Source organism: Eleginops maclovinus, chromosome 17 (assembly GCF_036324505.1).
Source record: "Eleginops maclovinus isolate JMC-PN-2008 ecotype Puerto Natales chromosome 17, JC_Emac_rtc_rv5, whole genome shotgun sequence".
NCBI classification, from domain to species: domain Eukaryota; kingdom Metazoa; phylum Chordata; class Actinopteri; order Perciformes; family Eleginopidae; genus Eleginops; species Eleginops maclovinus.
The window spans coordinates 10,681,522-10,707,640 of NC_086365.1; the positions used below are offsets into that span (position 1 = coordinate 10,681,522).

The 26,119-nt window shown below is 41.3% G+C and overlaps 1 protein-coding gene across 7 annotated transcripts in view; it reads right to left on the reverse strand.

Annotated features, from left to right (window-relative positions):
• Positions 1–25,803, reverse strand: part of lrmp (lymphoid-restricted membrane protein) — a 30,915-nt gene extending 5,112 nt beyond the window's left edge. For 5 of the 7 annotated variants that reach the window (XR_010167772.1, XM_063905300.1, XM_063905298.1 and 2 more), the window contains exons 1-32: positions 23,669–23,777; positions 21,842–22,563; positions 21,134–21,241; positions 19,887–20,067; positions 18,628–18,689; positions 18,446–18,521; positions 17,688–17,846; positions 17,476–17,593; positions 16,805–16,855; positions 16,597–16,674; positions 16,280–16,336; positions 16,048–16,107; positions 15,344–15,408; positions 15,073–15,166; positions 14,487–14,627; positions 13,759–13,860; positions 12,993–13,144; positions 11,377–11,488; positions 10,288–10,531; positions 9,113–9,165; positions 6,854–6,953; positions 6,107–6,284; positions 5,140–5,227; positions 3,181–3,227; positions 2,972–3,060; positions 2,692–2,858; positions 1,831–1,915; positions 1,669–1,714; positions 1,532–1,559; positions 850–990; positions 491–625; positions 237–384 (exon numbers count right to left, since the gene is read on the reverse strand). Coding sequence is in view for 6 of the 7 variants with exons in the window: in XM_063905300.1 (XP_063761370.1) it covers positions 237–384; positions 491–625; positions 850–990; positions 1,532–1,559; positions 1,669–1,714; positions 1,831–1,915; positions 2,692–2,858; positions 2,972–3,060; positions 3,181–3,227; positions 5,140–5,227; positions 6,107–6,284; positions 6,854–6,953; positions 9,113–9,165; positions 10,288–10,531; positions 11,377–11,488; positions 12,993–13,144; positions 13,759–13,860; positions 14,487–14,627; positions 15,073–15,166; positions 15,344–15,408; positions 16,048–16,107; positions 16,280–16,336; positions 16,597–16,674; positions 16,805–16,855; positions 17,476–17,593; positions 17,688–17,846; positions 18,446–18,521; positions 18,628–18,689; positions 19,887–20,067; positions 21,134–21,241; positions 21,842–22,508 (3,832 nt within the window). In the remaining variant the exon portion in view is untranslated. Of the gene's footprint in view, positions 1–236; positions 385–490; positions 626–849; positions 991–1,531; positions 1,560–1,668; positions 1,715–1,830; positions 1,916–2,691; positions 2,859–2,971; positions 3,061–3,180; positions 3,228–5,139; positions 5,228–6,106; positions 6,285–6,853; positions 6,954–9,112; positions 9,166–10,287; positions 10,532–11,376; positions 11,489–12,992; positions 13,145–13,758; positions 13,861–14,486; positions 14,628–15,072; positions 15,167–15,343; positions 15,409–16,047; positions 16,108–16,279; positions 16,337–16,596; positions 16,675–16,804; positions 16,856–17,475; positions 17,594–17,687; positions 17,847–18,445; positions 18,522–18,627; positions 18,690–19,886; positions 20,068–21,133; positions 21,242–21,841; positions 22,564–23,547; positions 23,778–25,259 lie in introns of those variants that run through there. The other 2 variants (XM_063905297.1, XM_063905296.1) reach the window with 2 other exon arrangements.
• Positions 25,804–26,119: the final 316 nt, after the last annotated feature.

Here is a 26,119-nt window from a genome sequence, read left to right on the forward strand (position 1 = left end):
CAACACATACAGTACAAAAACATCTGAACCTGCCACCACCACAACAACAACTCATTTGTCTATTTCTAAAAGAGAATTGTGCAAGATAATACCCAAGTGTTGGGAATAATAGCATGGCCACTTTCAAAAAACTGTATTGGATGTCAGCAAAATATACATCTGGTAACCTCAGTCTAAAGATGGATTGCACTTTCATACGATGCCACATGCGAGTTTCCATGTGCATTATCCTTTACCCCTTTCTGTTTGTGATCCAAACGACCTCTCGTTCTGCATGAGCGCCTCTCTCAGCTCCAGCAGCTCAGCGTGCTCCTTGGTGTACATCCTCCTCAGGTTCTCCACGTGTTGGATCATCACCTCCACAGCCTTACCGATACGACTCTCCTGATGTTTAAGAACAAAAGAATCCATTAGAAATCCCATTGAAGATCACCAGCCTGTATAATTCTTGTTGTTGTTGGCACAGGAATAAAAATGGTGTAATTCAAACCTGGTGAATGGCTCCTAGCATCTCAGAGCGACTGGAAACCCTGCTCATGGACTGGATGAGGATGTCCAGGTTCTTCTGGAGCCGCTGGATGATCTCCATGGACTGGTTGTCGTCCTCACACAGAGGAGTCAGAGCCTGGGATAGGACGAAAAAAAGACAAAGTTGAAGAATAACATCAGATAAGAGAAGGCCTGATAGACACAAACCATAACCACTTCCGACCAGATGGGATAAATCCATTTTAAGAAGAGGAACTTTCACTCATTCTCACAAAACCACATTTCACTCAGTTTAAGGGGAGTTAAAACAGGTGCAGCATCCACAGAGAGTTGGTAAAGCGCACTCTTTTGCATCCTGACCTGCAGTAGGCCCTGGCAGCTGGATATCTCTCTGCGGACGTTCTCCTCAGCCAGGTCACGTGACCTCTCCTCCAGACGGAGTCTCTTCTCCAGGGTAAACATGTCGCACTTAAAACCTAATGCCAGGCGCTGGAAGTCCGCCTGAAAACGTGGAAAACACACTTGACACATTTTGCACTCACTGATGGACACGTGTTCTGTATTTCCTGCCAGTTGCAGACAAGATAAACATTTCTAACATTTCAAGAGTGCCCCATTCAAAGACAGAATTATTGAGCTGGTGGTAAATCCACATCAGATAATGAACCTCCAGCACTTCCCCATAGACAACCCTCACATTACATGGTTTAATTAACAAGGTGATACTTTAACTTGCTGTTTCCCTCCATCAATTTAAAGGTTTTTTCCCCGTCTTTAATGTTAATAAATGCTTTTAAAGGTTTTCCTTGTGTTATTATGCTTTTTCAAGTTCTGCGTTTGATTTTCTAACAATTATTAAATTAAGGGTGTGGTTATTGTTTGGGTTTCAAAAAGAAGTGCAACCTTACTTTGTATGTGGATATACATTACATTCTAAAATGATTATGTAACTTAGAATTCAAAATTAAAATTCATACTTGAGACTTCTAAAGAAAAACCAAAAGGGTAAAAAGGTGTCTCCTAGATCTAGTTGTATACATACCTCAATCTCCTTGTCATTAGGCGACAGGCTGCAGATGAAGAGACAGCAATGAGGACTGACCAGCCTTTTTACGTACATTTGAATGGTTATGGATTTAATAGTCAAGTTGTTTTACTATCATCATTTTGCATTCTTACCTGTTCTTGTCCACTATGGCGGTACCACTGCTGTCCGACATCTCAGCTACAAAAGGGAAATGATTTTCAGGTAAATAACGGCACTAAAGAGAAAACAATTTACAAAACAAGATAGGTGCTAAATGATAAATACAATATGGTATATGAGAGTTTTTCACATACATTCTTTATCCGTGGTCGCACTGGTCTCACTCTGGTCCTCCTGAACCTTGCGCTCCTCAAAGACCTCCATGCTGCTTTCCCGCTCCTGCAGGGCCCCGACACACATTACTACCTTGCTCTGCTCTTTCTCCACCTCCTGACCTCCTTTTGACTCTGATCCCTCCACTGCTCACATTCCCCTTTAGATCCATACTGCTCCCTTCACTCTCTCCCTCCTTCTCTACTTTTTCAGCAGCTTTGACATAATAAAGATGAAGATTCAAAACAAGTATTCAGTGCAGTTGGCTCTCGATTCTGAATGATCTGATCCTGAGTGGAGCCTAAATGAAACTATGCACTCCCTCTTCCTCTCTCTCTTTCATGCGCACACTCACTTAGCTGGAAAGACAGCATTTCTGTTCAGGTCGAAGAGTCATGCTGCATGAGATACGTCTGGCAGAAGCTCATCAGTGACAGGGAAATTGAATCTTAATAACTCCCACTCCATTAGGCATGATCCTGGTGTTTAATCAAATCTAGTTTAGTGTATACAGAACATAAAAATCAAAAGGGAAACAAACTAACGTGCACATTTGGTAATCACCATACTTGTGTGGCAAATTTGACTAAACTTGTATGAATTGATTGTTCTTACAAAATCAGAAGTCAATTATTTGTCTGTTAGTCGATAATAATAAAACACAATACACTATTACTTACCTAATAGGAGAACTGATAAAGCCCTTAAGTATTAGGACCCTGATTTACAAACCAACAGACAACAGGTTCAACAGAAGTCATGCAAATGACTTCAAATCCATGTCCTCATTAATATGTGAAAACACTTAGCTGAGGAGAAGGTGGGAGCAAAGCCGGTCTTACCAGTTCCCTCTTTTTTTTGCCACTGAGGGGGAGTGAGTCTTTTTTGGCTGCACTATCCTCCGATTGGCTGGGGTCAGAGGTCACGCTGCCAATGCCACTCCCCGATTGGCTGGCGTGAGTGACGGACGATCCCGATTGAGGAGAGCTGCTGGTGAGCCGGTCAGTCCCTGGAAGGTAGAGTTGGTGTGTGGGTGGTCAAAGTTACACAGGCGTGCGAGAAGGCATAAACAAACTGAGCTTAAGAAATATCTCGCTTCATCTTCACCATTTTTCTTCCTACCTTCCATGCTGGCGGCTACTGTTGGCACCTCGGCTGTACCGTCCTGCACACTCTCCTCCTCTTCAACCAACACGGGTAACAGACACGTGCTGGAACACACACACAGTGCACCTTTACACAATACTCCAGCATTTGCAAAAAACTAATCAAATCATTTAAATCTTCAAGAGTAATCGCTTCTTTCGGATGATGACGTGAGAATCACTCACCTGTCCTCGGCTGCTGATCTGTCTGCAGAGTGGTCCTGGCTCGGGCTCTGTGATGGGCAGAAGAAGGGAGAGGAGGCGGGTGTGAGAAAGCGACAGGTGGCCTTGCAGCTAGTTTTTCCTGCCCAAGAAATAGTCAATGATTACAAGACACACACACACGCGCAGTCACATACATGTAGCGTACCTGTCCCATGGCAGTGAACTGATATCTAAGCGGTACAGTGTGTGGAAGAGAAAGCTTGGACTGATCTCTTATATAATGTGTTGCTTCATGGAGAGCCCTGCAGCTCTGTGAGTGTGCGTGTTGCTGAGAGGGGTGCTTGGAACACGTTAACACTGGCACAGTGCTAAGTAGTGGAGGCGGACGGCGTGCTACACAGTGGTGTGAACGTGAACACGAACACACGCACAATGGAGCAAGGTGATCGCTCAGAGCAATGCAACGGGATATTGTGTAATGAGTGTGAATCCGTTTCAACACATTTCAGAATAAGGGAGCTGCCTTGCTATTAAACGGAATATAAAACTAAAGAACTCAATGTCATTTTACATCAGAAAAATCTATTAACTCTAGGAAGAATAGGATAGTAAATCTGTTACCAAAGAAAAACTCCAGATTTGATTTATTTCTTATTATATTAAAATAGATCAAATGAAAGTGTGATATCTGGCCATGTGTCTATACTGTCTACCATCCATCATCAATATAGGAGGAAGTCCAATGAAAATATCCTCCATTTTGTTAAACAATTATTTGAATATATGCAAATGCTTCTGTTCATAAGAAACTCCCTTTCTTTGCTGAAAATGCAAATTGAAAAGATAAAAATTAAACGTACACCTTGGCTGAAAACCTTTGTTGACCAGGCTGATATGAGCGTAAAACTGCATTTTTAAATCAACACCCGCAGAGTCAAAGCATGCCTTTCTTGGCTCCCTCAGACTGTCTCTCAGCAGGGAGGCAGTCCAGCAGCAGGTAGGGAGGCTAAATAAACCAAGCCGATCAATTTCTCTGCAGGATACAAACCAGACCGAAGGCATCACAACACAAGCAGGCCTTGGCTTTGACATGAAAACACTGCGAGCCCATCTGAGGCTGCTCATAATTACCATGAAGCAATCCAACTATATGGAGCACACGTCAAAACAACTCAGCGTGAACACTAATTGGACAAGAGAGGATCCACTGTGTCCAAGCCTTTGCTAAAGGGCTTTAAACACTAAGGTCCTTTATTTGACCAAATTCTTCTGCTTTTATTTAACAGGTTTACCACATTTGGTTACAACAATGTTGATAATAAATAAATTATTTCAAGCACAATGCCAAACATTTATTGCTTCAAAATTGGACCTTTTGATATCACTTCAATTAGAATAAATGTGGTTTTTGGAATGCTATTCAAACTCAATGAAATTGTGTTTTCCGTGTCATTTTTTGACACCTAAAATAAACAACATTTCTAATAGATTGAAGAAGAAATGATCAAAAATAGCATTATCCTACCCTTTCTTACCAGATGCTCTTCTTTAATCTTGTTTTCTGAAGCACAATGTCCAACTGCATTTCAACTTGACAATGATACTTAGCAATAATTCAAACCTTTAAATGACTTAATATATAGTACTTGCCTCCTTTGGCTAGAGAGTTCAGAGAAGCCGATAACCCGTCTTGGCAAAATAAGCTGATGACGATGGCTGCCTGAATTTACTATATTTGCTTTAAATGTAAATCTGACCTCTCCTCTCCTCCTTGCCCAGGGTGAGGCCTCCATCTCAGCTTCTCTGAAGGAAAGCCAGCCCCCACCCTGTCCAAGAAACCCTTCTTACTTCGAAACACACCTCTTTTGAAGTAGTAGTAGAGTAAGGGAAAGAGGAAGGGGAACCAGTGTGCAGCTGGTGCTGAAGAGAATAGAGGAAGTTGCATTCCCTTATGCATTAAAACAAGTCTCTGCTACTGACCTTAATACGACTCATGTCTCCTGTGCTCGAGTCCGCCTCGCCTTCTTTCTCTTCTTCTCCCCTGCGGTCCTCACTGGTTGGCTGGGTGCTAAACACAGCGGAAGGTCAAAGGTCAAGCACTTGCCATGTTTACACTCTTGATGTATGCATGACATACACTTGCTACCAATGAGACAGCTGTTACAGCATGCAGTAAGAGGGATGAGGAACAACCTTGGTCTCTCTGTAGGTGGACTGTGCATATGCAAAGCACGGCTGCAGAGATACAACACACTCCTCCCACAGCGAAGGAAAACACCCATTTGACTAGCAAATGTGGTACAAGTCACAGGAAAATGACAAAACTTGGAAAGGGTGACTTCAACTGTGGCTCACAGCAATCATCATATAGCAAGGAAACTTCACACTGCTATTAAAATGAGTCAGGATGCGGGGTGAGGCTGTGAGGTCGAGTCAGGTTCCTGACTATGAAAGGTTGTTGGTGCAGCTTTGGAGGTGGGATTGAACAGGAGTCGCTGTGTTAAGGTGAAATGAAGCGCATGGTTGTTTTTAATGGTCTACATTACCATGGCATTAGGTAATAATTGCCTATAAAAAAAACAGGTCTCCAGTTGTAAAACAGTATGTCATGATTACACTTCCTGTTCCTTTTTTACCTTCCTTTATTGCCTTCTTTGTTTTGGAAGTCCTGTTTTGTCAGTCAGATATTATTACGTCAGAAATAATGACAATGGGAAATGACAATGACTAAGCGGGGCTATTGAGAAAGACCTGTTGCGTCACCCCATTTTCTCTCCCTCTCTTTATACATTTTTGATGATTATAACAAATATATAGAGGGATTATTCTATGTTTTACCATGCTTCTGAAGTTATTGTTATAAACCAGTTTTCAGATATGCTATAGTTGATTAAATCACGATGTCAGTCTAATACTGTGCATTATATCAAAATGATTCTTCATTCACCTCTCAGTCTGGGTGATGGTCTCATCTGGTCCAGGTGATGGGCTGTCAGTGGGAACCATCTGGGCTTCTGTGGGAGGGGTGTTACTTTGTGTGGCTGTTGGTTCTTGTTCAGGTGAGCTGCTCTGATTTTGGGCTGGATCACACAAGGGAGGCTCTGCAGTCACAAGAGCCTCTGCATCTTTGGAAACAAGAGAAAAAATGCAGGCCAGTGCAGGGTGTTACAGGGTAGTGTGTCATCTGCAGGTGTAATAATACATTTTCCAGAGGGACATCACCAGAAAACACTTTTTTTAAATGAATATCCTCTTATAAAATGCATTGTACTGCATTTGTTGTCTCTGTGAATGCAACAGTATAATGATTATTTGCAAAAAGCAGCTATCAGTTATATATAAATAATTCATGTTTCCAGTGTGTTGCAGTAATGCCTTCGCCAAGTCCATCTCTTTATAAAAAGTAGTTCTGCATAACCAAAAACACAAAACAATAAAAAACGATTTTCCTTCTGTGGGTTTTGGTAGAGATTGACCTTTATCCAGCAAGATTTAATAAAGTGTTCGCTCCTCTAAACAAACAGCAAAAATACCAAGTGAGTCAGGAAATGACTCACTCTGTGAAGTTGTATTTGCACACAGTAGAGAGACTGTTGTTGGGGGAGAAGGTTAAACCGAACAGCAGTGTGTGAGCCACATAGAGAGTGTATAGAGATTCAGAGAAAGAGAGACAGCGAGAGGGAGGAGGTCTTACTGTTGTTCTTTGAGTGGGACGGATCAGGGAGAGCATCCGCCTCTGGGTTTCTAATGCCGACAGCTTGCGAGTGGGCGCTCAATGGCACTGCTTCCTGTTCCTGAAAACACACACACATAAATATTCAAAAAAGGAAAGGGGTGAAAGGATCAAATAAGCAACACACAATAACCATGTATGAGACAGCAGGCCCAGAGTCAGTCAGTAGAAAGACATCTTTGTCAGCTGTTGAATCCTTCTGCGATATCTTTTCTTTTGACAGGGAGCACAAAGCATCTGTCCGTCACTGGCTGTTGGAAAGATCTCCAAATTACTGTCTTCCTCATAGGAACTGAAAAGCAACAAATACTTTCTTATTCACTGCAGCAAGGATGCAACAAGCAGGGAGTGTTTCAATTAGATCCACTGCAAGGGAGTAGAATGCATAACATCCAAGATCGGAAAGTGTGAAAAGAAGCAGACATTGTCCTTTAAACCCTAAAAGAATGAAATGTTTAAGAAGTCAGTAGTAGTACCTTAAAGGTTTTAGCTCATTTGAAGCGAATGCACCTGCATGAACCTTGCCTGTTTTGAATTTATCCTCAAGGTTTATTGCAATTATTGTAAGGTGTCAGATAATTGTAATGTAATATTGTTTACAAAAATATATTTAATAGTAATTCATTGAACCTTTCTTTTATTAATGTAATTTTGAATAAGGAAGCTGATATGCATGCAGATACTTTCCTGTAACTCCGTCCAATAATGATATGTGAAGAGCTATAGGCCCCACACTGGGCTCCTATCCAGCAGTGGCTCAGTAAGTAGGGCTTGGACCGGTTCAAGTCCCCGAACAGACTTGAAATAATATGGAAAGTTGGACTGCTACTTGGAGAGGTCCCAGTTTACCTCCTAGGCCCTGCTGTGGTGCCCTTGAGCAAGGCACCGGACACCTCCAATCCCCCCTCCCCATTGCTCCCCGGACGCTGCACAATAGCTGCCCACTGCTCCTAGCACTAGGATGGGTTAAATGCAGAGGACACATTTCACTGTGTGTGCTCTGCTGTGTGCATGTATGTGACAATAAAGAGGGTTTCATCCTCCTACTCCCTATTCTCTATGAACAAAAAGATCAAAAGTGAAACTAAAGATAGGAAACAACACTTATATTGGAATAAATTACCTTATGACTCAGAGTGATTTGAGACTTTAGATGTGTCTATTAAGGGACGGTGACTGTTAGAAACCCTCCTTTTCAATGGTGCATTTAAGTACATTATGAAACTCGGTGCATCCTTGAACATCCAGGAAGCACTCTTCCTACAGACACACAATTTTAATTATTTTCGTCTGCGATTTGCCCTCAAAGATGTAAATTGCATAAGTGTTTGAGCTAACGACTTTTCCATTTGCAAAAACGGCATTAGTGTAACTTATGTGACAAAAATATATAAGGAAGGTGGAGTAAAATGTGTGATTTAAGCTGGTTTAATACTAAAAATGTCAGTATAAAAATAAAAGAATCATCAGCAGACAATAATTGTTGGCAAGTATAAAGATTGCTCCATTCACCCTCAAAGATGTCATTGATAACTTTAATAACATCCGTCTTCCTTCCCACCACTGCAAAAGGAAGTGTATTATTACATTCCCAAAAACAGAGCCAATTGAAACGCAACAACCAAATCTATTTTGGTACCGTCATGCTTCCTGCAGTAACATTCCTGTCACACACCTGGCAGCTAAACATTCCTGTCATATATAAAGAGATTCTTAGTCAACCATGGCCTATTATGTTTGAGATTGTTCATTTTATTAAGTAATAGAGATGCCTTATTCCTCAACAAGGACATTTTCACATATACTTGTAATCACTGCACTATGCCACAGATACATGGGATTCCACAAGGTCAGAACTGGTGCCATCCTTTGATAATCACAGGCAAAACATCCCATATGATTTTGGGCATGTGGTTTCTAGGGATTTAAAGATGCTTGGAAGTACTTTTTAAGATTCTTATTAAAATATTGATGCCAGGCTTAAGACGAGTCATTTCTTCCTTGAAGCCATTACAGTAACAGACCTTCATTTAGCAACACTCAACTTGCAGAACTACTTCAGGGCAATTTCTATTCTAAGAAAATATTCAGGAAAACATTCATGAAAATTCAGAGATCAAGGATTAAACAGACATTTAATTAAAAAGGCACAATCTCAAAACGCATTGCAAAAATACTTAAACATGATCCCATGAAATAAAATGCCACAATTTCATTTACCTGCACAGACTGGACGTTCAGGTCTTGCTCCGACTCAGTGCAGGCTGCAGAGTCTGTAACAGACACACAGGAAGAAGACAATTATAAAATGTGAACTAGGAACAACGAAAGGAGGAAGGAGTAGATTAAAAAAGGACAAAACAAAGATGCTGTTCATTAAACACTTTTCAAAGGGGTTAATATCCATCAAAAAGCAACCCCACCTTTGACCATAAAAGGGTAGACTGTCTATTATGCAAGGTTTAGGGAGGGGCAAAGAGGTTAAAATACCATGCATGGCTAAGGTGGCATTAATGAACACATTCACACTGTATTTTTCTCTCTCTGCCTGCCAGCTGCTCATGCAGGCAGTGGAATGGGGGGGGGCGGATTACTGGGCTCACTTTGTGGCCTCAGACCGGTCGTACACCTGGCCATACAAGGACCTTAAGGAAGAGAGGATTTCACATACTGTGTCGACACACACTCACAACCTTAATAAGACCAGGGCCACAGCAACCATAGAAGGCAGGGGTCTACTGCCAAGGGCCTCAGAGTGTGTGTATCCACTGTAGGGATACACACACCTTCAGTGGGTGAGTGTGTGTACTGTGCTGGTGCTTCAAGGGTGGCTGAGTGCCCTGTGATTCCCATGGATTACTAGGGGGATAATCCAGTCTCTCTCACACACCCAAATCAACATAAAGATGATAACCACGTTTTGGAATATATGTATGCATGTAGTAAATGTGTATATTTATAAATCATGTTAAAAAAACATGACAGGCATGTTCAGTGTACGCATGCCTGATCTATAGCTAGGAATGTGGAGAACAGTGTGGGTTTATGTTCTCATGCTAAGAAGACTGAGGATGCATTAGTTCACATTCTTGTTGCATGAGGCTCATTCTGCCTGAATTAGATCCAGAACCAGGAACAGGGGAGTAGGAGTCAGAATGGGGCTACAAAAACATTAAACTATATTTAGCCCTATTTGGCTGGCCTTCGTGAGTTTAAAGCTAGCTGTGGATAGTGGATTTAAAAAGGCTCAATGAAGAATCCACTTTTTTTTTCACTATTCAGTATAAGTTTTACTTTAAGGATTTCTCCACAAATAATTTTGAATAGTTGCTTGGAAGTGGAACTGATTAGATGTTGGCTGATGGCTTTTGTGTCCAACTTTTCGCCCCACTTACCAAGACTCTCTCCTGCCGCTCCGTTCCCAGGCAGTGTCTTCCCTGAGAGGGCAGACACAGGAGTGGAGGTGTCCCTCACTTCCCCCTCTCCAGCTGTGTCCACCACCGTCCACTTCTCTTCCCCATCCTCCTCCTCGCCTCTGTCTGTACGCCCGCCCTGCTCTTTGCAGTTCCTCTCTGCTAAATCTTTCTTCAGGAAGTCTTGAAGGGCAAACTCCTCGTCCCAGTCCAGGTCATCTCCAGGCTGAAAAAAGAAAGGAAGGAAAAGGCAGGATCTTAACAAAAAGAGAGACAGATGCACCAAAACCTGCTAAAGCACCACCGTTATGAATGCCACTGTAGCAAAAACAACAAAAGGACTGAAGGTTAGGAGGCTGAGGAGCATATTTGAAAAATAAAAAGTCAATCTCCAACAGACACCACATAAAGGTGCTGGACACACTTACAAAAGTAGTTTCCTGAAAAATCTCAAATCTGACTATCTCTTAAGCGTTTTGTCCCTGATCCAGAGCTAAGCTGAATAAACGACTTCAGTAAGAACGCGTTATTTGTCAAAGAAAACTGTCACTGTTTGCAACAGTATCCTTCCATTTCAGCACCAAACTTGTTGTGATTTGCAGTGAAACAATAGTGATGTAATGGAAATGTTGAAGCGCGTGTCGGTGCATTTTGTTCGAGAAGCAGTGCGTAGGTGTGTGGTCGCATCTCATTCTGCATGTATGTGTGGGTGCACATGTCCACTTCAGCCGCCAACTCGCACTCAAATCTCCTCCATCAGAGACTCCATCTGTCTGATTACAGTGGGGGCTCTCACTGCTCGCTAAGCAAACCAATATCCAAATTAAAAACATACGAAAACAGAGCTGCAAATGATTTGATTAATACCACCATGCCAGTAAACCTTCAACAAAAGTATAGTTGAAACTCCCTCACCTCCCATACCATGTAAAGTTCATTGAATGTTCTAAAAACAATGTATAGTGAATACAGATTAAGATTTAAATACAACTTTTGCCAATTGCAAAATGTGGATGCTGCTGTTTATAAGAGAGACTGAAGCCTTGTAATCCAGAATCCTTCCTCTCTGACCTCTTCCTCTGGTGCAGGTGTCTGGCATGAGGCCTCTCTGCTGTCCTGAGGTGTCTTTATCTGCTCCAGCTCCTCACAAAGCTGCCGCTTCTGGTTCTCCTGCTCCTGCACCCTGCATGCAACAAAACAAAATAGTGTAAGTTAAAACAAAGTGTAGAGGAAAGAGTGTCTCTTAACTGTCCAGAGGGAATGGGCTGCACAGAGACCCTAGAAGACAGTACAGTGGACATACTGTACCCAATCCGCAGGCCCATGCAGTGTCCCATTCTGTTGCCCAGGGTGACCAGCGCCAGTTCTCCGACTGGCCCGGTAACTGTCTCTTCACTTCACGGTTAGATCCAGTCCCAGCCCGACCCTCTAATCTCACAGAACCTCCAATATGTCCTTCAACAAAACCCTGAACCTGTAGTCCAGTCTTACTCTGGGGCGTTAGACAAGACACACTGTTCAGAGAAGGAGCGACAACTCATGAGCCCTCTGCGGTTTTCTTTCCCCCCAAACAGTATTTAATAAGTTCACCCTGGCAACTAAGCACCAGTGAATCCAGCTTGACCAGTTCCCCCTCCCTGGTCTCATGCTGTACCTCAGTAGCTCCGTTATATATCAGAAGGGGATGGCCGTCTCCATGAACACACACACTCAAACAGAAACACACACACACAAACGGCAAAAGAGCTGGCACACACTCATACCTAGTGAGGCGGGCCCTTTGGGGTCATTGAGGTCAGGATGATTGACAGGTCTTTCCCCCACTCAGCACAACTGACTGGCCAACTGAGACAGAGCAGTGGAGAGGAGAGATGCCCAGTGATCTGACGTAAAGAAGTCTGAAGTGCTGTTGAGTTTCAGAAATACGGACTTCTTCTATAGGTAGCATAAAATAACTTGGTTTCCTAAACCAATTGAGGACTAGAGCTGCAATGATTACTCCAGGGACAAAAATATAAATTGGCAATTATTTTGAAACACAATTGAAGTAACATTTGCTTATTTTCTCGTTTCAGTATCCTATTAAAATGAATAGATTTGTTTTGGGTCTAAAAACAAATAAAAAGACATCACTTTAGACTTTTCGATATTTTCTGGCATTTACAGATCAAACCAAGTACAGAGCAGATAGATCATTAATGAAAACAATCCTCAGTTGGTGCCGTAATCATGATCATTTAGCATTTAAGATCTTGGACGCCCCACAGTCAACCTCACCAGCTTATAGAGACAGATTTTAAGAGAATTAGGCTAACCTTGATGTCTCATTATGGCCTCAACGTCATCTCTTAAGTTAGTAATTAGATTGCTAGATTTCATCAGCTTCAAGCTTTTTCACTCATTCCTGTTCTTCAGTAGCGTCAGTATTACCTTACTTAGCCAGAAAATGAATTATTTAGCTCTGCCTACTAGGGTTTAATCAACCAATGAGATCACAGCAGCACAGGAGTGACTCCTCCTCAAGGAAAGGCTTTCCTACCATATGGACAAGTTGTCTTTTATAAGTCAGCAGGAGATTCAATGCCAATCAGTTCTCTTCTCTCCTCCTCTGGTACCTCACTTACCTTCCTCTGCTCTTAAACCAATTTCAACATCCACAGAGAGACCAGCGACAAAGCTTAGCTCACCTGACTGAAAGGTGCAGGATCTCGGTGCGGGACCTCCTCATGTTACTGGCCATTTTGATCAGCTCCTTCTCCAGAGAGTCTGTGTACTGGGCCAGCTGGTCCAGGCTGAGGGCCCAGTCCTCCCTCTTTGCGTCCAGCTCGGCCTGCAACTTCTGCGGGAACAAAAGTCCAAGGGTCAGCTGCACGGCCTGAACAAGAAGGTGTTTTTAACACTTGTAAAAAGTTTTCACCACTAACTGAAACAAAATACAACATACAACCCACAGAAGACCGACGGGTACTGGAGCTCCGCTAATGATTTCTGTCTCATTTGCTATGTTTACTGCTGTATGCCAGTACGTGGCTAATGAATGCAGAGTGGCCACAATGCAGGAGGGGGGAGAGAAAGAGAGAGACTGAGAGATAGAGAAAGTTGGAGTGAGGGAGGAGGGGAGTGGGTTGTGTTCATGGTACAACACACTGACTAACAACACTGCTTGGATGGGGCCTGTTGGAGAGTTACATAAGTGTGAAATCTCCAGAGTTGAGAGATAGTGGGTGGGAAAGAGAGAAGAGAGTGGAAAGAGAGAAACAAATGATACAGGTAGAGGGAGAGGAAGATGGAGACGGCATTTTTCAGATCTGAAATGCAAAGATGGGGAGTTCACATGCACCGACACAGCAGTACATTATGAACCTGCAACTTTTGTTATCTTAAGCTTGCATCAATTGCAGTAGGCTGACACTGACCACACAATTTACACTTGTCTGTGGAAGTGTATCTGACCTGCAGAACAGTGTCCGTGTCGCCCGCTGGCTGTGCGCAGTTGTCCAACAAGCCTCTAGTTGTACAAAAGACTGAGTCGGTTTCTTCTCTGAAATTCCTTTTCTGAGATACATCAAGAGAAATCATGTTGTTAGAAACATACTTTCTAAAATGGATGAAGTCCAGAATTCAAATATAGGCCTGTTTCATTACACTTTCCGGACTCTTTTAAGCTTATTTTAGAGCCTAAACTAGTTTAACTAGGTGGTTCTTAAAAGGGGCCCTATGATGCTCATTTTCTGGTTCATATTTGTATTTTCTGCCTTTGCTGTGACACGTTTACATCCTTTCATGCACAACAGTGTGGGAGAGAAACAAACTTTTGGATTTTAGCCTTTGCAGACCATTAACATGCACAAAAACCTATGTAGAAAAACACACTATTGGAAAGGGAAAACCCCAAAAAGCAAAATAGGGCCTCTTCAGTGTTTAGTTTTTAAGTCAAGCCTTAAACATTTTTAATTGCCCTGCAAAAAGGTTGATAATTGGTATTTCAAATCTGAACTTTAACAAAATTCTTTAGCCATAGTTATTAAAAGTCAGCTGATGCCATGCTGAGTGAAGCAGAGACACATTTACAGTCACAAAAGTCCAACAAAACATATTAAACACAAGATGGAATTGTTTCATGGCTTCAAATTCTCTACCCAAGTCACCCCTTCACACACATTCACATCAGATTAAGTTACCAGTTTTTTTATGAGGTTCTTGAACTCCCGAGCCATGTGTTCAGGGTTGGGTCCCTGCAGCATCAGCAGCACCTCCCTGTCCAGTGTCTCATCCAGCGGGGAACTCATGGTGGTGGACAAAAGGTCAACTCCATGATGGGCCTGCATGAGATAGCAACATATTTACAGAAATGAGCAAAAGAGATTTAAAAACGGTTGAACTAAGTCTACTTATAACTGAGAAGCTAGAGTGTGACCAGCAAACAGCACGTACAAACTGCATCTGATGTTCACACAGTGCTTTGTATTGTGTGTCATTTGAGAGAAACCTTATAGCTGTGGGGAAAAAGAAATCTTAGAGGATTAATCACTTGCCACAAGGCATGCACTTCCCAGAAGTCCAGCTGGGACTAAGGGCACAATTAACTGGGATTTCATAATGTTGTAAATAAAGCGGTGTGAATGCTGGGTTTATTCAAGTTTACATGTGGCTTCATTTTGACTGATATGCGAAAGATGTCCCAGAGAAGTAGCCGCCATGAATTCTAAAAAAATGTAAAGACCAGGTGATCAAATGCAAGGGCAGACAGAGTTAGGGAGTGCTGACCTCCAGTGGTGACTGAGCCAGAGCCAGTTCTGTCTGCAGGGATCCTGAGGTGCTCTGGTTCAACCTGTAGGCCACCGACAGGGACAGACCCGCCCTGTGGAGAGAAGTTGGGTGCAAACATAGATTTGCATTTTTTGTAAGACACAGTTTAAGGCACCGTTCCATAGATTCCTGGAGAAGAATGTATTCCAACCATGTCTTTTCCCTTAGTTGTCCCTCAACCGTAAATACCTCAGACCCTTCACTCCCGGGTTATGCTCAGTTCACTTACCCGGATATGTCTGGTTGCATCATCTGCATCTGGCTCTCCAGCTTGCTCTTGTGTGACCTCAGCAGCTGGAATCAACAACAGAGAAGCCAGAATAACTCAGTACAAACCCTGTTGGTTTTAAGGAGGTAAACTAAGTTCCGAACACTTCTCTACTACCACACATCTGTCCAATACAAGACCCGTGTGTGTGAAAGCAGGTGTTCCATTCGTACACGTGCTGAGTAACAACACATAGGACGCAGCGGAGAAACACGTTTACAGTAGGCGGTGATTATTTGCTGGATTACTACAGTTGGCTTTGGAATTTTCTTTAGCATTTCCCAACACTTTTATAAACATGTTGTTAAATAAAATCAATACTAGGTTAACATTTCTAATATTATTAAAGTGTTACTTTTTTTTAATTAAGAATTATGCTGAGCTTTTATCTGCAACTCTTTTGAATCTCATTTTCTGTTGCTCCACAATGGAAATCAGGGAATTAACGCCTGTATTTCTGTACAGGCATGCCTTATAAAAACTGGTGAAAGTAGACCTAATGGTTCATAAGGAGAACATAAAATAAGTTCATTGGCATGAGTTAAAAGCAAGAAGAGACATTCGAGACAAGGGAAAGCAGTTCAAGAGCATCAAAGACAAACCAGTCGGGGCTGCTGATGTAGGAAACTGAAATAATGATATGATGTGAGGTTCAACACACTGACCTCTGTGATGGACGAGTATTCTTCCACTGTGGACTTCAGCTCATCTATCTGTCTGCTCTTCTGTAAAAGGATGGTAAAAAACACAAGATGAGTTCAGGATCTTTTCAAAGAAACAGAAATGAGAACCACCAATTGGTAGGTTTTTGCACCGAACCAGTGTTTGCTGAAGGGATTCAAGAAATATTAGGATAACATGATGACGAGATTGGATGATAATACAGAAGGCACTGACCTCTGCTATCACAGCTTCCTTTTCACTTACAACCGCATCAAAAGAGTGAATTTGCACCTGAGGACAAGAAAACGAAGTCACATAAAACACACGAAGAAGGCACAGTGAAGTGGTAGCAAGATGGACGCATATGTGTCCCAGACAAATTCAAAATGTGAAGGTTGTTCTGCGAGGACGGAAGACGGAAAACATTCAAGATGGTTGAAGGCTGAGAAAGTAAGAACAGGAGAATGACACAGAGGAAAACGAAAATGCCTAGTAGAGCTGTTATATTGCAGAGACAAATCCACAAATTGTAACTGAGGGTAAAAAGCTACCTGAAGGTTAGTGTTAATGTCACGCAGCTCGGTTATCCTCCTCTGAAGCTCTTCTGTCTCCACGGTGACCCTGAAGTTCTGGGGAGCCATCAAAGGGGAGTTAGGTCACTTATTCTTTTTTAAATACTAACAGGCTATCTATGGAAGTACTGTGAAGCAGGTTATTGATTTCACTGTGTACAATAGTCCTCTTTGGACAGTAAAGTACCTCTTCCTGAAGAGACGCAATACTGGCAATGAGACTCTGGTTCTCCCTCTCCTGGAAACAAAAAAAGAACAATCAATAGCTACTATGGAAATGCATACTGAGTCCTAAATCTGCTGTGATATTACATTCTAAAGGCTTGAGTTGAACATTAGTAAGAGGGTCTGCCTGAATACCCAAACTGGATGTTTCAACAGTGCTCCGACATAACAAAAGATCCAGTTTTTACCAGAGTACATTATGCCGCTCAAAAAAGGAACGCTCCCTTTTTAAAATGTGTTTTTTCCAAGTGTTAATTTTGGACTAAAGGTTATCTGAGATATGGACTTTATTGAAGAGTGGGAACTGTGGCTAAGAGACTGGGCCTTGTTCAAAGCTTGCATAATGTCTGTACTAGTGACACACTTTCTGAATTGAATAATACATGTCTGATGTTAACCTTCATTCATTCTGTTGCAGAACATGTCTTTATATTCCAGCTTCAGAAGCAACATTGAACCACTCATTTTTCATCCAAATAGGGATAACAGTAAATGCCTAACTTTTGGTCTGCAATGCAATGCAATGCAGTACACTTCAGATGAAACCCTTGTGAGAAAACAACACACATGCTATCTGTATTTACCCAAGCATGGAAGCAAAATGCATTTTTATGTATCCTCTTTTTGACTGACCACATGTTTGCTATGGGCGGAGGCACGAGCTCTGCCTTCCTCCGTATAGTTTAGAGTGGCCTTCATCTCCTCCACCTCGTCCTTCAGCATCTTCTCCTTCTGGGCCAGCTGCTGGTTACTGTGCAAGAAGTCAAACAGGTAAAAAGTCAATAACCCACAGCGGGCTTTTAATTAACATCTGCCGTGCCTTTGCATATAAAAGTACATCTTACACCCTGGCCTGACTGCGTAGGTCCTCGTTTTCCTCTGCCAGCTTCTGGTTGCTGTCCTCCATGCTCTCCACTACCTGCTTCATCTTCTTCACCTCCTCCTGGAACTTTTGGTTGCTCATCTGAAGGTCGGCAACACAATACACCAGCTCTGATGTCTCACTGGGGAGAGACACACCAAATGGGCATAGGTAAAAATAGGGCCCACCACATGCACGATTTATACACATGGCACAGCAGCAGTAACTAATTGATTCAATTTCAACAAAAAGTCCAAATGTCGTATCCTCTGGAGAGTCACAATATTAACTTCTGTTCCGTGTCAAGTGAATTATGAGGAATTTCCTTTTTTTTCTCCAATGCAATATTATTTGCAGTGGTGTTAAAACTGCAAGCTCATCTAAACACTTAACAAAATATAAAATAAGGCAACAGAAAGACTAATAATACAACATTCTTGGATTGAACATACAAGTAATGGTACTGAAGTGGCTTTAGTGTAAAAATATTTCAACATTTCATTTTCAAAAAGGCTCAGTTCACTCAAACTACAAGAGAATATATAAAGTATGAATAAAAGTGTTTCTTCATCTCACTAGTGGCATTTGTCCTTTCAAATATGTATTATTTGATTTATATATTTAGATTATATTCCATTTTATAGATCAAGGGCAGGCAGCAGTTGTCATAAATATAAATAATAGTATCTCATATTTACACCAACGTCGACATTCTCACACTAATTCACACACATTACCCACAATTCTGCTCTGGACGCCTCCCCTCCAAAGGCCTCCAAGCTTCCCGAAGTGATATTGAGCAACATGGACCTCTTGGCTAAACAGATCCAAGAAAGATAACCAGGCATCACTGAAATTAGATTGATGCAAAATACAAAAACATGGGAGAAAGCAAACATACGAGTGATTAGATGCACACCCACCTGACAGGCTGTCTCTGAGTTTGACAGAGTCCTCCTGAGTGACATCATCTGATGTGTCTTCCCTGAGATCCAACAGAGAAAAATGTGCAGGATTGTTATCACAATCTGTTTATAGGATTTGGCAGTCATGCACTTTGCTGTTACCTTTGGTAAACACATGTGATATGATGTATTGAGCTGTTTAAATGTTGGTACCTGGCTCGTTGAGCACTGAAAACAGTAAGGTAAGCTCAGCTTCCTGTTGTCTGGAACCACAGACTGTATGAAAGAGTGCTCGAGCACAGCCCTTACACATTTGACAGTTATACTAGTGTATGAGAAGCCACTTTATATGCATATGTAAGCATGTCTTCACCAACAGTGAACACCCTGCGGCCAGTCCGTAACAAGATGAATCATCACAAACATAGGGCCGCTATCATAGCAGTTACAGCCCATTAAGACCTTCAGCTTATATGCAGCCCACACATCAGGCACGTAATGCAAAATCTTACTCAGGTTTGTCAAAATGAAACCACATGTACAGCAGATAAATAAAAATAGTATATATAATGATGTTTTTTGACTTAATTTGTATCCATAGTGAGTCATAGCATTAGACCACATGCATAGACCTGACAGAGTGCAGGGGCCACTGGATTATGACGCAGAACTGCTTCTCGGACAAAAGACGGCATGTGAAAAGATGATGCACACAGCGGAAACTAAGGGGGGATCTTTCTCACCAGCAATCTCTCATCTGATGCATAACCCACCTACTCAGTATTTACTTGCGTAACTCAAAGCGCCTCTGTGAAAGACTAAAAAGGAAAGCACAGGACTGCTAAAGCTGGTGCAAGCTGTCTTTGCCTTTCCATACCGTGTTGAAGGGAATAGAAACTCTGCAACTACAAATGTTTAGAAAAGAGCAAACATTAAACGGTCTTTCAAATCATAGTTCAGATTTTGATCAGATAATTAGTTAAAAAAATGTGTTTTTCTCTAAAAGAAAAAAGGGAAATCTGGACTTAAACTGTTGAAATGTGGTTTTAAGATAGCTTCTTATTCAACAACTTATCCAGAGGAGGGTCACAGCATGTGCTGTAGCTACAGCAAAAGTACTGCCTGATATGATCAATTCTTACAACATCTTGACTTCACATTCCAAAACATCCCCTCATCAAGCTACCTCCTCATTTCAAAATTTAAAAAAATCATATGCCTAGGGTATCAATATTTTTGAATAAAGGCTTTCATTTCAAATGTCTGCTTCTCAGTACCCGTTGTTGCGGCAGTCATCAATCCACTCCTTCATGACAGCGTGGTACGTGTCCAGGTCGATGGAGACGTCCTTGTGTTCTGGATCGAGCATGTTGCAAAGATCTTCCAGTCCGCTGTCTCCTGAGCTGCGGCTGGTGGTGTGCCGCAGGAAGTCCACGATGTGAGAGACGTACACTTTACCTGGAAGAAGACAGGAATACAGACACACATCTTGGATCATTTTAAATAGGGTTGGTTATTTCTTTTTACAATGGACTGCTCAATCAGTTTGCCTTTGTTTGGGTATAGTTGAGGGCAGCAGTAACCATGGAAGCAGAAGAATAACGATCATTTTTCACAGTAGGTTTTACTCATCTCTATCCTGAATTCACTTATTTATTTTTTTAAGTCTGAGCCTTCACACTGTTCTCACAGCAGTAGTATAAACAGTGGAGTAGTTTTCCTTCCTTCAAGAAAAACGCATTGAATTATGAAATCTTTCTACTTCCCAAATACCGTTTTTCACTGGCATGTATGTATACATCACTTACACCAGTCATTATTTCCAAATGTTTACATGTGGTACTTTTGCCCAAAACACACAAAGCTAAACAGAAATGTGAAACTTTAACAGCTTAAGTGGGATTAAACTATGCAATCATGACATGATTTTTGGATGTTATTCCATTTGAACATTATTCTAGAGAAATGTTTTGAACATGAAATATACCCAACGATCAGTGAAGTAGCTGCAATGAAAGCAAAAGAGAGACTTATTATCTCAAGAGCACACAACAGACGAGAGAGCAACTAAAGATGCAATCACATGCAGACGTAAGAGGAGAAGGACAAATCTTCCGCTTCAAAAATCCTAAAAATAAGGCATTAGAAATAAAAAGTTACCACATTTTCTGTACTTCTTCAAAAGACACCACGTCCCATACTGCAACTTCACATGACGGTTCACTTAAGAGAAGCATTCAAATACTAAAAAAACGGTCTGGAGTGATGAGAAAACTTAAGGGGTGTTTAAACACAAGGAACATATTGTGTTGCTTCTGCTAGCAGGCACAAGAGGAAGACACGGACAATGGCGATACTGTGAGTGGGAATTTCTTCCGTCCTCTTAACAGTAAAATACACTGCAACACTACACTCAATGACAAGTTATTATTTGTCATCAGATGCTCTATTCTTTTAGCTGGAAAATCATGACCCAAGCATTAATGAGTGTGTGCCTTTGTGTTGTGTATGAGTGAGTGCGTACCTCGGCGCTGGGTGTCACAGGCATGGAAGATGGTATCGAGCAAATTCTCCTCACAGATCAAGCTAATTTCTGCCATATTCTCCTTGTTTTCAGAGGCAGCTGATGTTCCTGAGTATCAAACACACACATAAACACAGTGATTTGAGATGCAGAGCAAAGCAAGCACATGACACACTTTGTGTAAAGACCCAGCGGTTATTCAAGTGTGATAGCCCGAATCACTAAATACTCAAGTGCAAATACAGACTCGGAATTTAAGAACCAGCCACTGGACGTCCCATTAACCCTTGTTTTGCCAATGACTTCAGGTTTTGTTTCAGGCTGCATGATTAAACACATTTGAAATGAAGAGACATGGAACTTGTAAGCATTACACTGAAATATTGTAGGTTTTAAACTAGATCATTCCTGAATATACTTCAGAACTGGCCCTTATCAATACTTTTTCAAGCATATTTGGTGCCAAAATTACACAGCAAGCTGAATTGAAGTTAAAATGAATCTCCACTTAAAAGCCTCGTCCATGCATTAATTGAATCTTACTTTTTTACATGTAGTTTGTTTAGAAAACACACAAACTGCATTTGTTGATGGATGTAGCATTAAGCTTTAGGGTCCAAGGTCATGAACAAATTTTCACAAGGTGTTTTGTGTGCGCTTCTAAATAAACCTGCACATCGTAGTTGTTAAGCATCTGCTCCCCCCTACCTTCATCTCCCATGGACAGCCGTTTCACAACCAGAGCTGGGTAAGGCAGCTCACACTCTGTGGAATTTGCTCGGTCCGCTGAGCAGAAGTTGAGGTTGTAGGAAAGTGTGCTTTGGTTTTGGATGAAGGTACGACACAGAGGTGGGCTCCTGCTCTGGTTCTCGCTCTCGGGCTGCACCGTCTTGTTTCCCGGTGTGAATGTAAAGTAAGGGGAATCTTTGGATTGGCCTGTGGGCGTGGAACAATACCCCTGCCATGTCTTGATTCGTCTTCTATCACTGCCTTCTGCACCTCTCCTCTCACCCAGATTGCTAGTGATAGTGTATGTGACATTAGTTGGTGTGGGGGGATTGCATGCAGGGGTGGAAGATGTGGGCCGAGGGATGGAGGAACCCATGTTGCTCCTCTGGGAAGCTGCAGCAGTAGCCATCCCTCTCCCCTTCCCCCTCTCCCCCTCATCTCTGTGGATAGTTCCTTTCTTCAGGATGCTTTCCAGGTTGTGCCTGAGGCCACTCTGCGGACTGTAGTAATTGTTAGAGGATAGTTTGGGAATCTGGAAAGGTGAATTGGGCTCTCGGTCACCGCGCCACTGAATGGTCTGCAGTTTGCGGCATATGCTGTCCACGGGATTGTGGCGACGATTTGGCTGGGGCGTGTAATAGTCCATGCTGCGGATGGCAGGGATGCAGTGCTTGCTTCCTGGCTAGAGGAGAGGCTGAAGTCTGAGGAGTGACAAGCAGAACATATGTGTTTTACTGCATGCAAATTAATGCTTAAAACAAACATTTCATTTGTTTTATGGATAATTATCATCATTATTTTATTGAGCTTAATGAATTGGTCCATAAAACTATGTAATTATTTATTGTAAAGTTTCCATCACTGATTCTCAACATCCAAGGTTGTCTGTCAGCCCAAAGGATATTCAGTCTAATATGATCAAATAAAAAAGCAGGGCATCTCCACATTTGAAAGGCTAAAAAAACAGCATTTTCTTTTGCAGTTTTTTGCATTAAAAAGAATGAAAACAGGTAATCAAAGTTTAGAGGTAGGAAACTAGCTGGTTAAGCTGCAGTGTAAGAAAGAAAAATCATGTACATACAGAGAATTGGGAATATGTTAGATCAACAGAATGAGTAGCCCAATATAAATCACAGCTGTGTAATGATACACGCAGCCATCCAAGGCCAAATAGTTAATAATACTTCCAAAATGGTATGGCCATCATAGACGGTGATTCTTGTGTTGAGAAACTTAAAACGTAGGAGGAAAGGACTGAACAAAGGATGAGTGGAAAGTAAAGAGAAAGCGAAATCAAATTATAACGCAGCTCAATAAAAATGGGGAGAAAAAAAAAAAAGTGAGATTCCAATAAAAAAAAGGTACTTTTTCCATGCAAATAGGTTTGAGATTTCAATCTTGCCTTTTTAATGTAAAAATATTCATCCATTTTACCAAATTAAAATTAAAACATCACATACTTTGGCTCCAGGTGTGCGAAGCAGCTAATTAAAGCACGAGTTTCCTCACGGACATAAGAACACAAGAGCGTTTGTTTCAGTAAAATATTTCCTAGTGCTACCCCCTGCAGTTTAAATACACATTCAACCCGTTTAGCCTAATCATAATTCACTTAAAGTCAGTTAACGTGTTAAATAAGCAACGCTTTGACCAAAAAAAGCAATACAAAAGTGTTAAAAGCCTACCTGCTACCACAGCTGACGCAAATGTATCTTCTACAAACACCTGACGACCAAGCGTAAAAAATACACCTTTCTGTTGCTCTTTTAAATAGACTTTAGCAACAACAGTATAATTGTTAGTTACCTCGTTTAACTTGTAGAAGCAAATATCCGACCAAATGTTTGCGCACCTGTCGAGACTCACACAGAGAGCACGCGCTTGAGACAGAAGGAGTTCAAAACTGAAGCCTGAGACCGCTAAAAATAAGCTAGCACCCCCTCCCTGTGGCTGGAAGAAGACACAGCACCCAATATAACAAGCTACAGGTGGCTAAACGTTATATTTATGGTGGTTATTGTACATTTTAAAAGTCTAATAAAGTGAAAATGTTTTGTTCATAAGCATAGTCCTTCAATCGTTTTAGTGTGTCACGACGCCACACCAGACTCGGAGAAGTGTTAGTGTGTGATCCGTTTACAATATACATGTTTGTGATTGAACAGAAAAGAATGTCTTTCATAGAAATGTTGTTTTGTTTTTATTTACACAACACACGTTTTCAATCTTATTTAGCCTATTCAAGTAAATATCATGAACATCATATATTATGTCAGGGGTCCACGGGTAGGCTACACATACAAAATAAAGAAAGGGAAAAAAGCTAAAGGTGATGTTTCAAATAACGTATTCGTAAAATAATGTTTTTGATTAATGGTGCCATGTTGCTGTTTGTCTGAAACTTGGTTTGGATACAGTCCATCTTTTATGAATGTGAGATTTACCAACAAATAAAATGAACTGTACAAAAAAACAATATCTCTATCTATTCCATCATATAATCATAATCAATCATATAAAAAGGTCTCTACCCTGAAGTAGTATAATAATTCTTCTTCTAATTCCCAAAAATTCAAGAATATTCAGGAACAATTTTTTATCTTTAGTCTACACAGCAACTTTGGGGTCCCACGTCTACAATATCAACTCCTACATTACGTGTGTGGGGATAAACACAGGTGGTTATAATCTGGCAGTAAGTGTAAGTAGTGATGTTTTCTGACACATGGGTCTAATTTAAGCTGTAAACAACTATCATACAGTGTCACAACTTGGCCTATATGTGATGCCAAATCAAATGTATAAAGGTCAATGATACCGTAATTATTTCAAAAGGCATATTGCTGTTTTTATTGCTCAACACATGTCCATGTCTTTGGTTAAAATGGTCATTAGAAGTGATGATAGTCTATATAGTACGGACAAAATAAAATAAAAATAGCTGTGATGATATTAACTAAAATTAAAAAAAGAGACACCTTCACATTGAGTACCAAAGACAAAGATAGGGTTGCAATATGTATGAGAAAATATTATGTTAACTAGACTCTTAAAAATGAATGTGAAGCAAGGGGCAGTATCTCAAGTTTTATGGGTCAAATTAGCCCCAAAACGTACCTGTTCAACACAAACATCTAGTAACACCCGTCCTGCAAACCCTTCTTTATGCAAAGCCACATAACAACTATTTGATATGATTACATGTCTGTGAGTTGGTTTTCCAAGACAGTCCATTAGTATTGTGTCATTATTATTAATATCTTCCAGGAGAGCAGCTAGATTTAAACCATCTCAATGGCTGTCAACATTATAGCTTCAAGGTATTGAATGCATTGTGGCTGTTGGGTTTATACAACAATGGTGTGCATCAATGTCATTAGGATTTGAAATCACCTACCCTCAGTAGCTGCTCCAGCTGCACCATCTTGATGATTCCTTGGCCTCGTGACACTTAAAAATCCCCCCTGATGCTCCAAATAGGAGATATTCCAGCACTGCTGTGTGTCACCATGTTGCCATGAGCAGCACTACAAGGCCTTGAGAGCAACAGTCATCCAACAGTTCTCTTTTTGTCACAATAAACACATGAGAAACAAATCCCAAAGATTTTCCAGAGCTTGGAAACGCTATACCTGATGATTGACTACATCTCTACAAGCAGAAACACGTCCGTGTGGTTGCCATTTTTAAGGAAAGGATATGAGCCTTCAGTCCTGCACTTGTCCTCCTCTTCCTCCAGGTGAAACCTGCTCAGCAGAATCCACTTTCAAAGCTCACGCTAAGTAGAGCTTATGGCAGACACACAACCACACAGACGCACACTCACAAGGATAAGTGTTGGACACGGTTCTGGATAATGTAGATACACATCAGCAAAGAGAACAAACATAAAAAAGTAAAACAATTTAAAAAAGGAAATAATTTTGATCAGAACCTTAGAAAAATTAAGGTACAGTGGATAAAGTACGTTACTTTCACACAGTGTTGTACTGTGCTAGCCCGCTACCTCACAATTCTGTAATCTGGGATTATGGCGCAAGCAACCTACTGCACAAGGAGGCAGGGCCTTTCTAATCCAAAGTCAATTGGAACAGATAATTAACTTAAAGGGACACCAGAATGATGTGTTTCTTTAAAGCAAGGGGGAGACGGAGAGGATGACATGCAGCAAAAGGCCAAGGGTCAGATTTTGAACATGCACCGGCTGCAAAAAGGCTCAACCAGGTGAAAAGAGGCTAATCGTACTACACTTATATA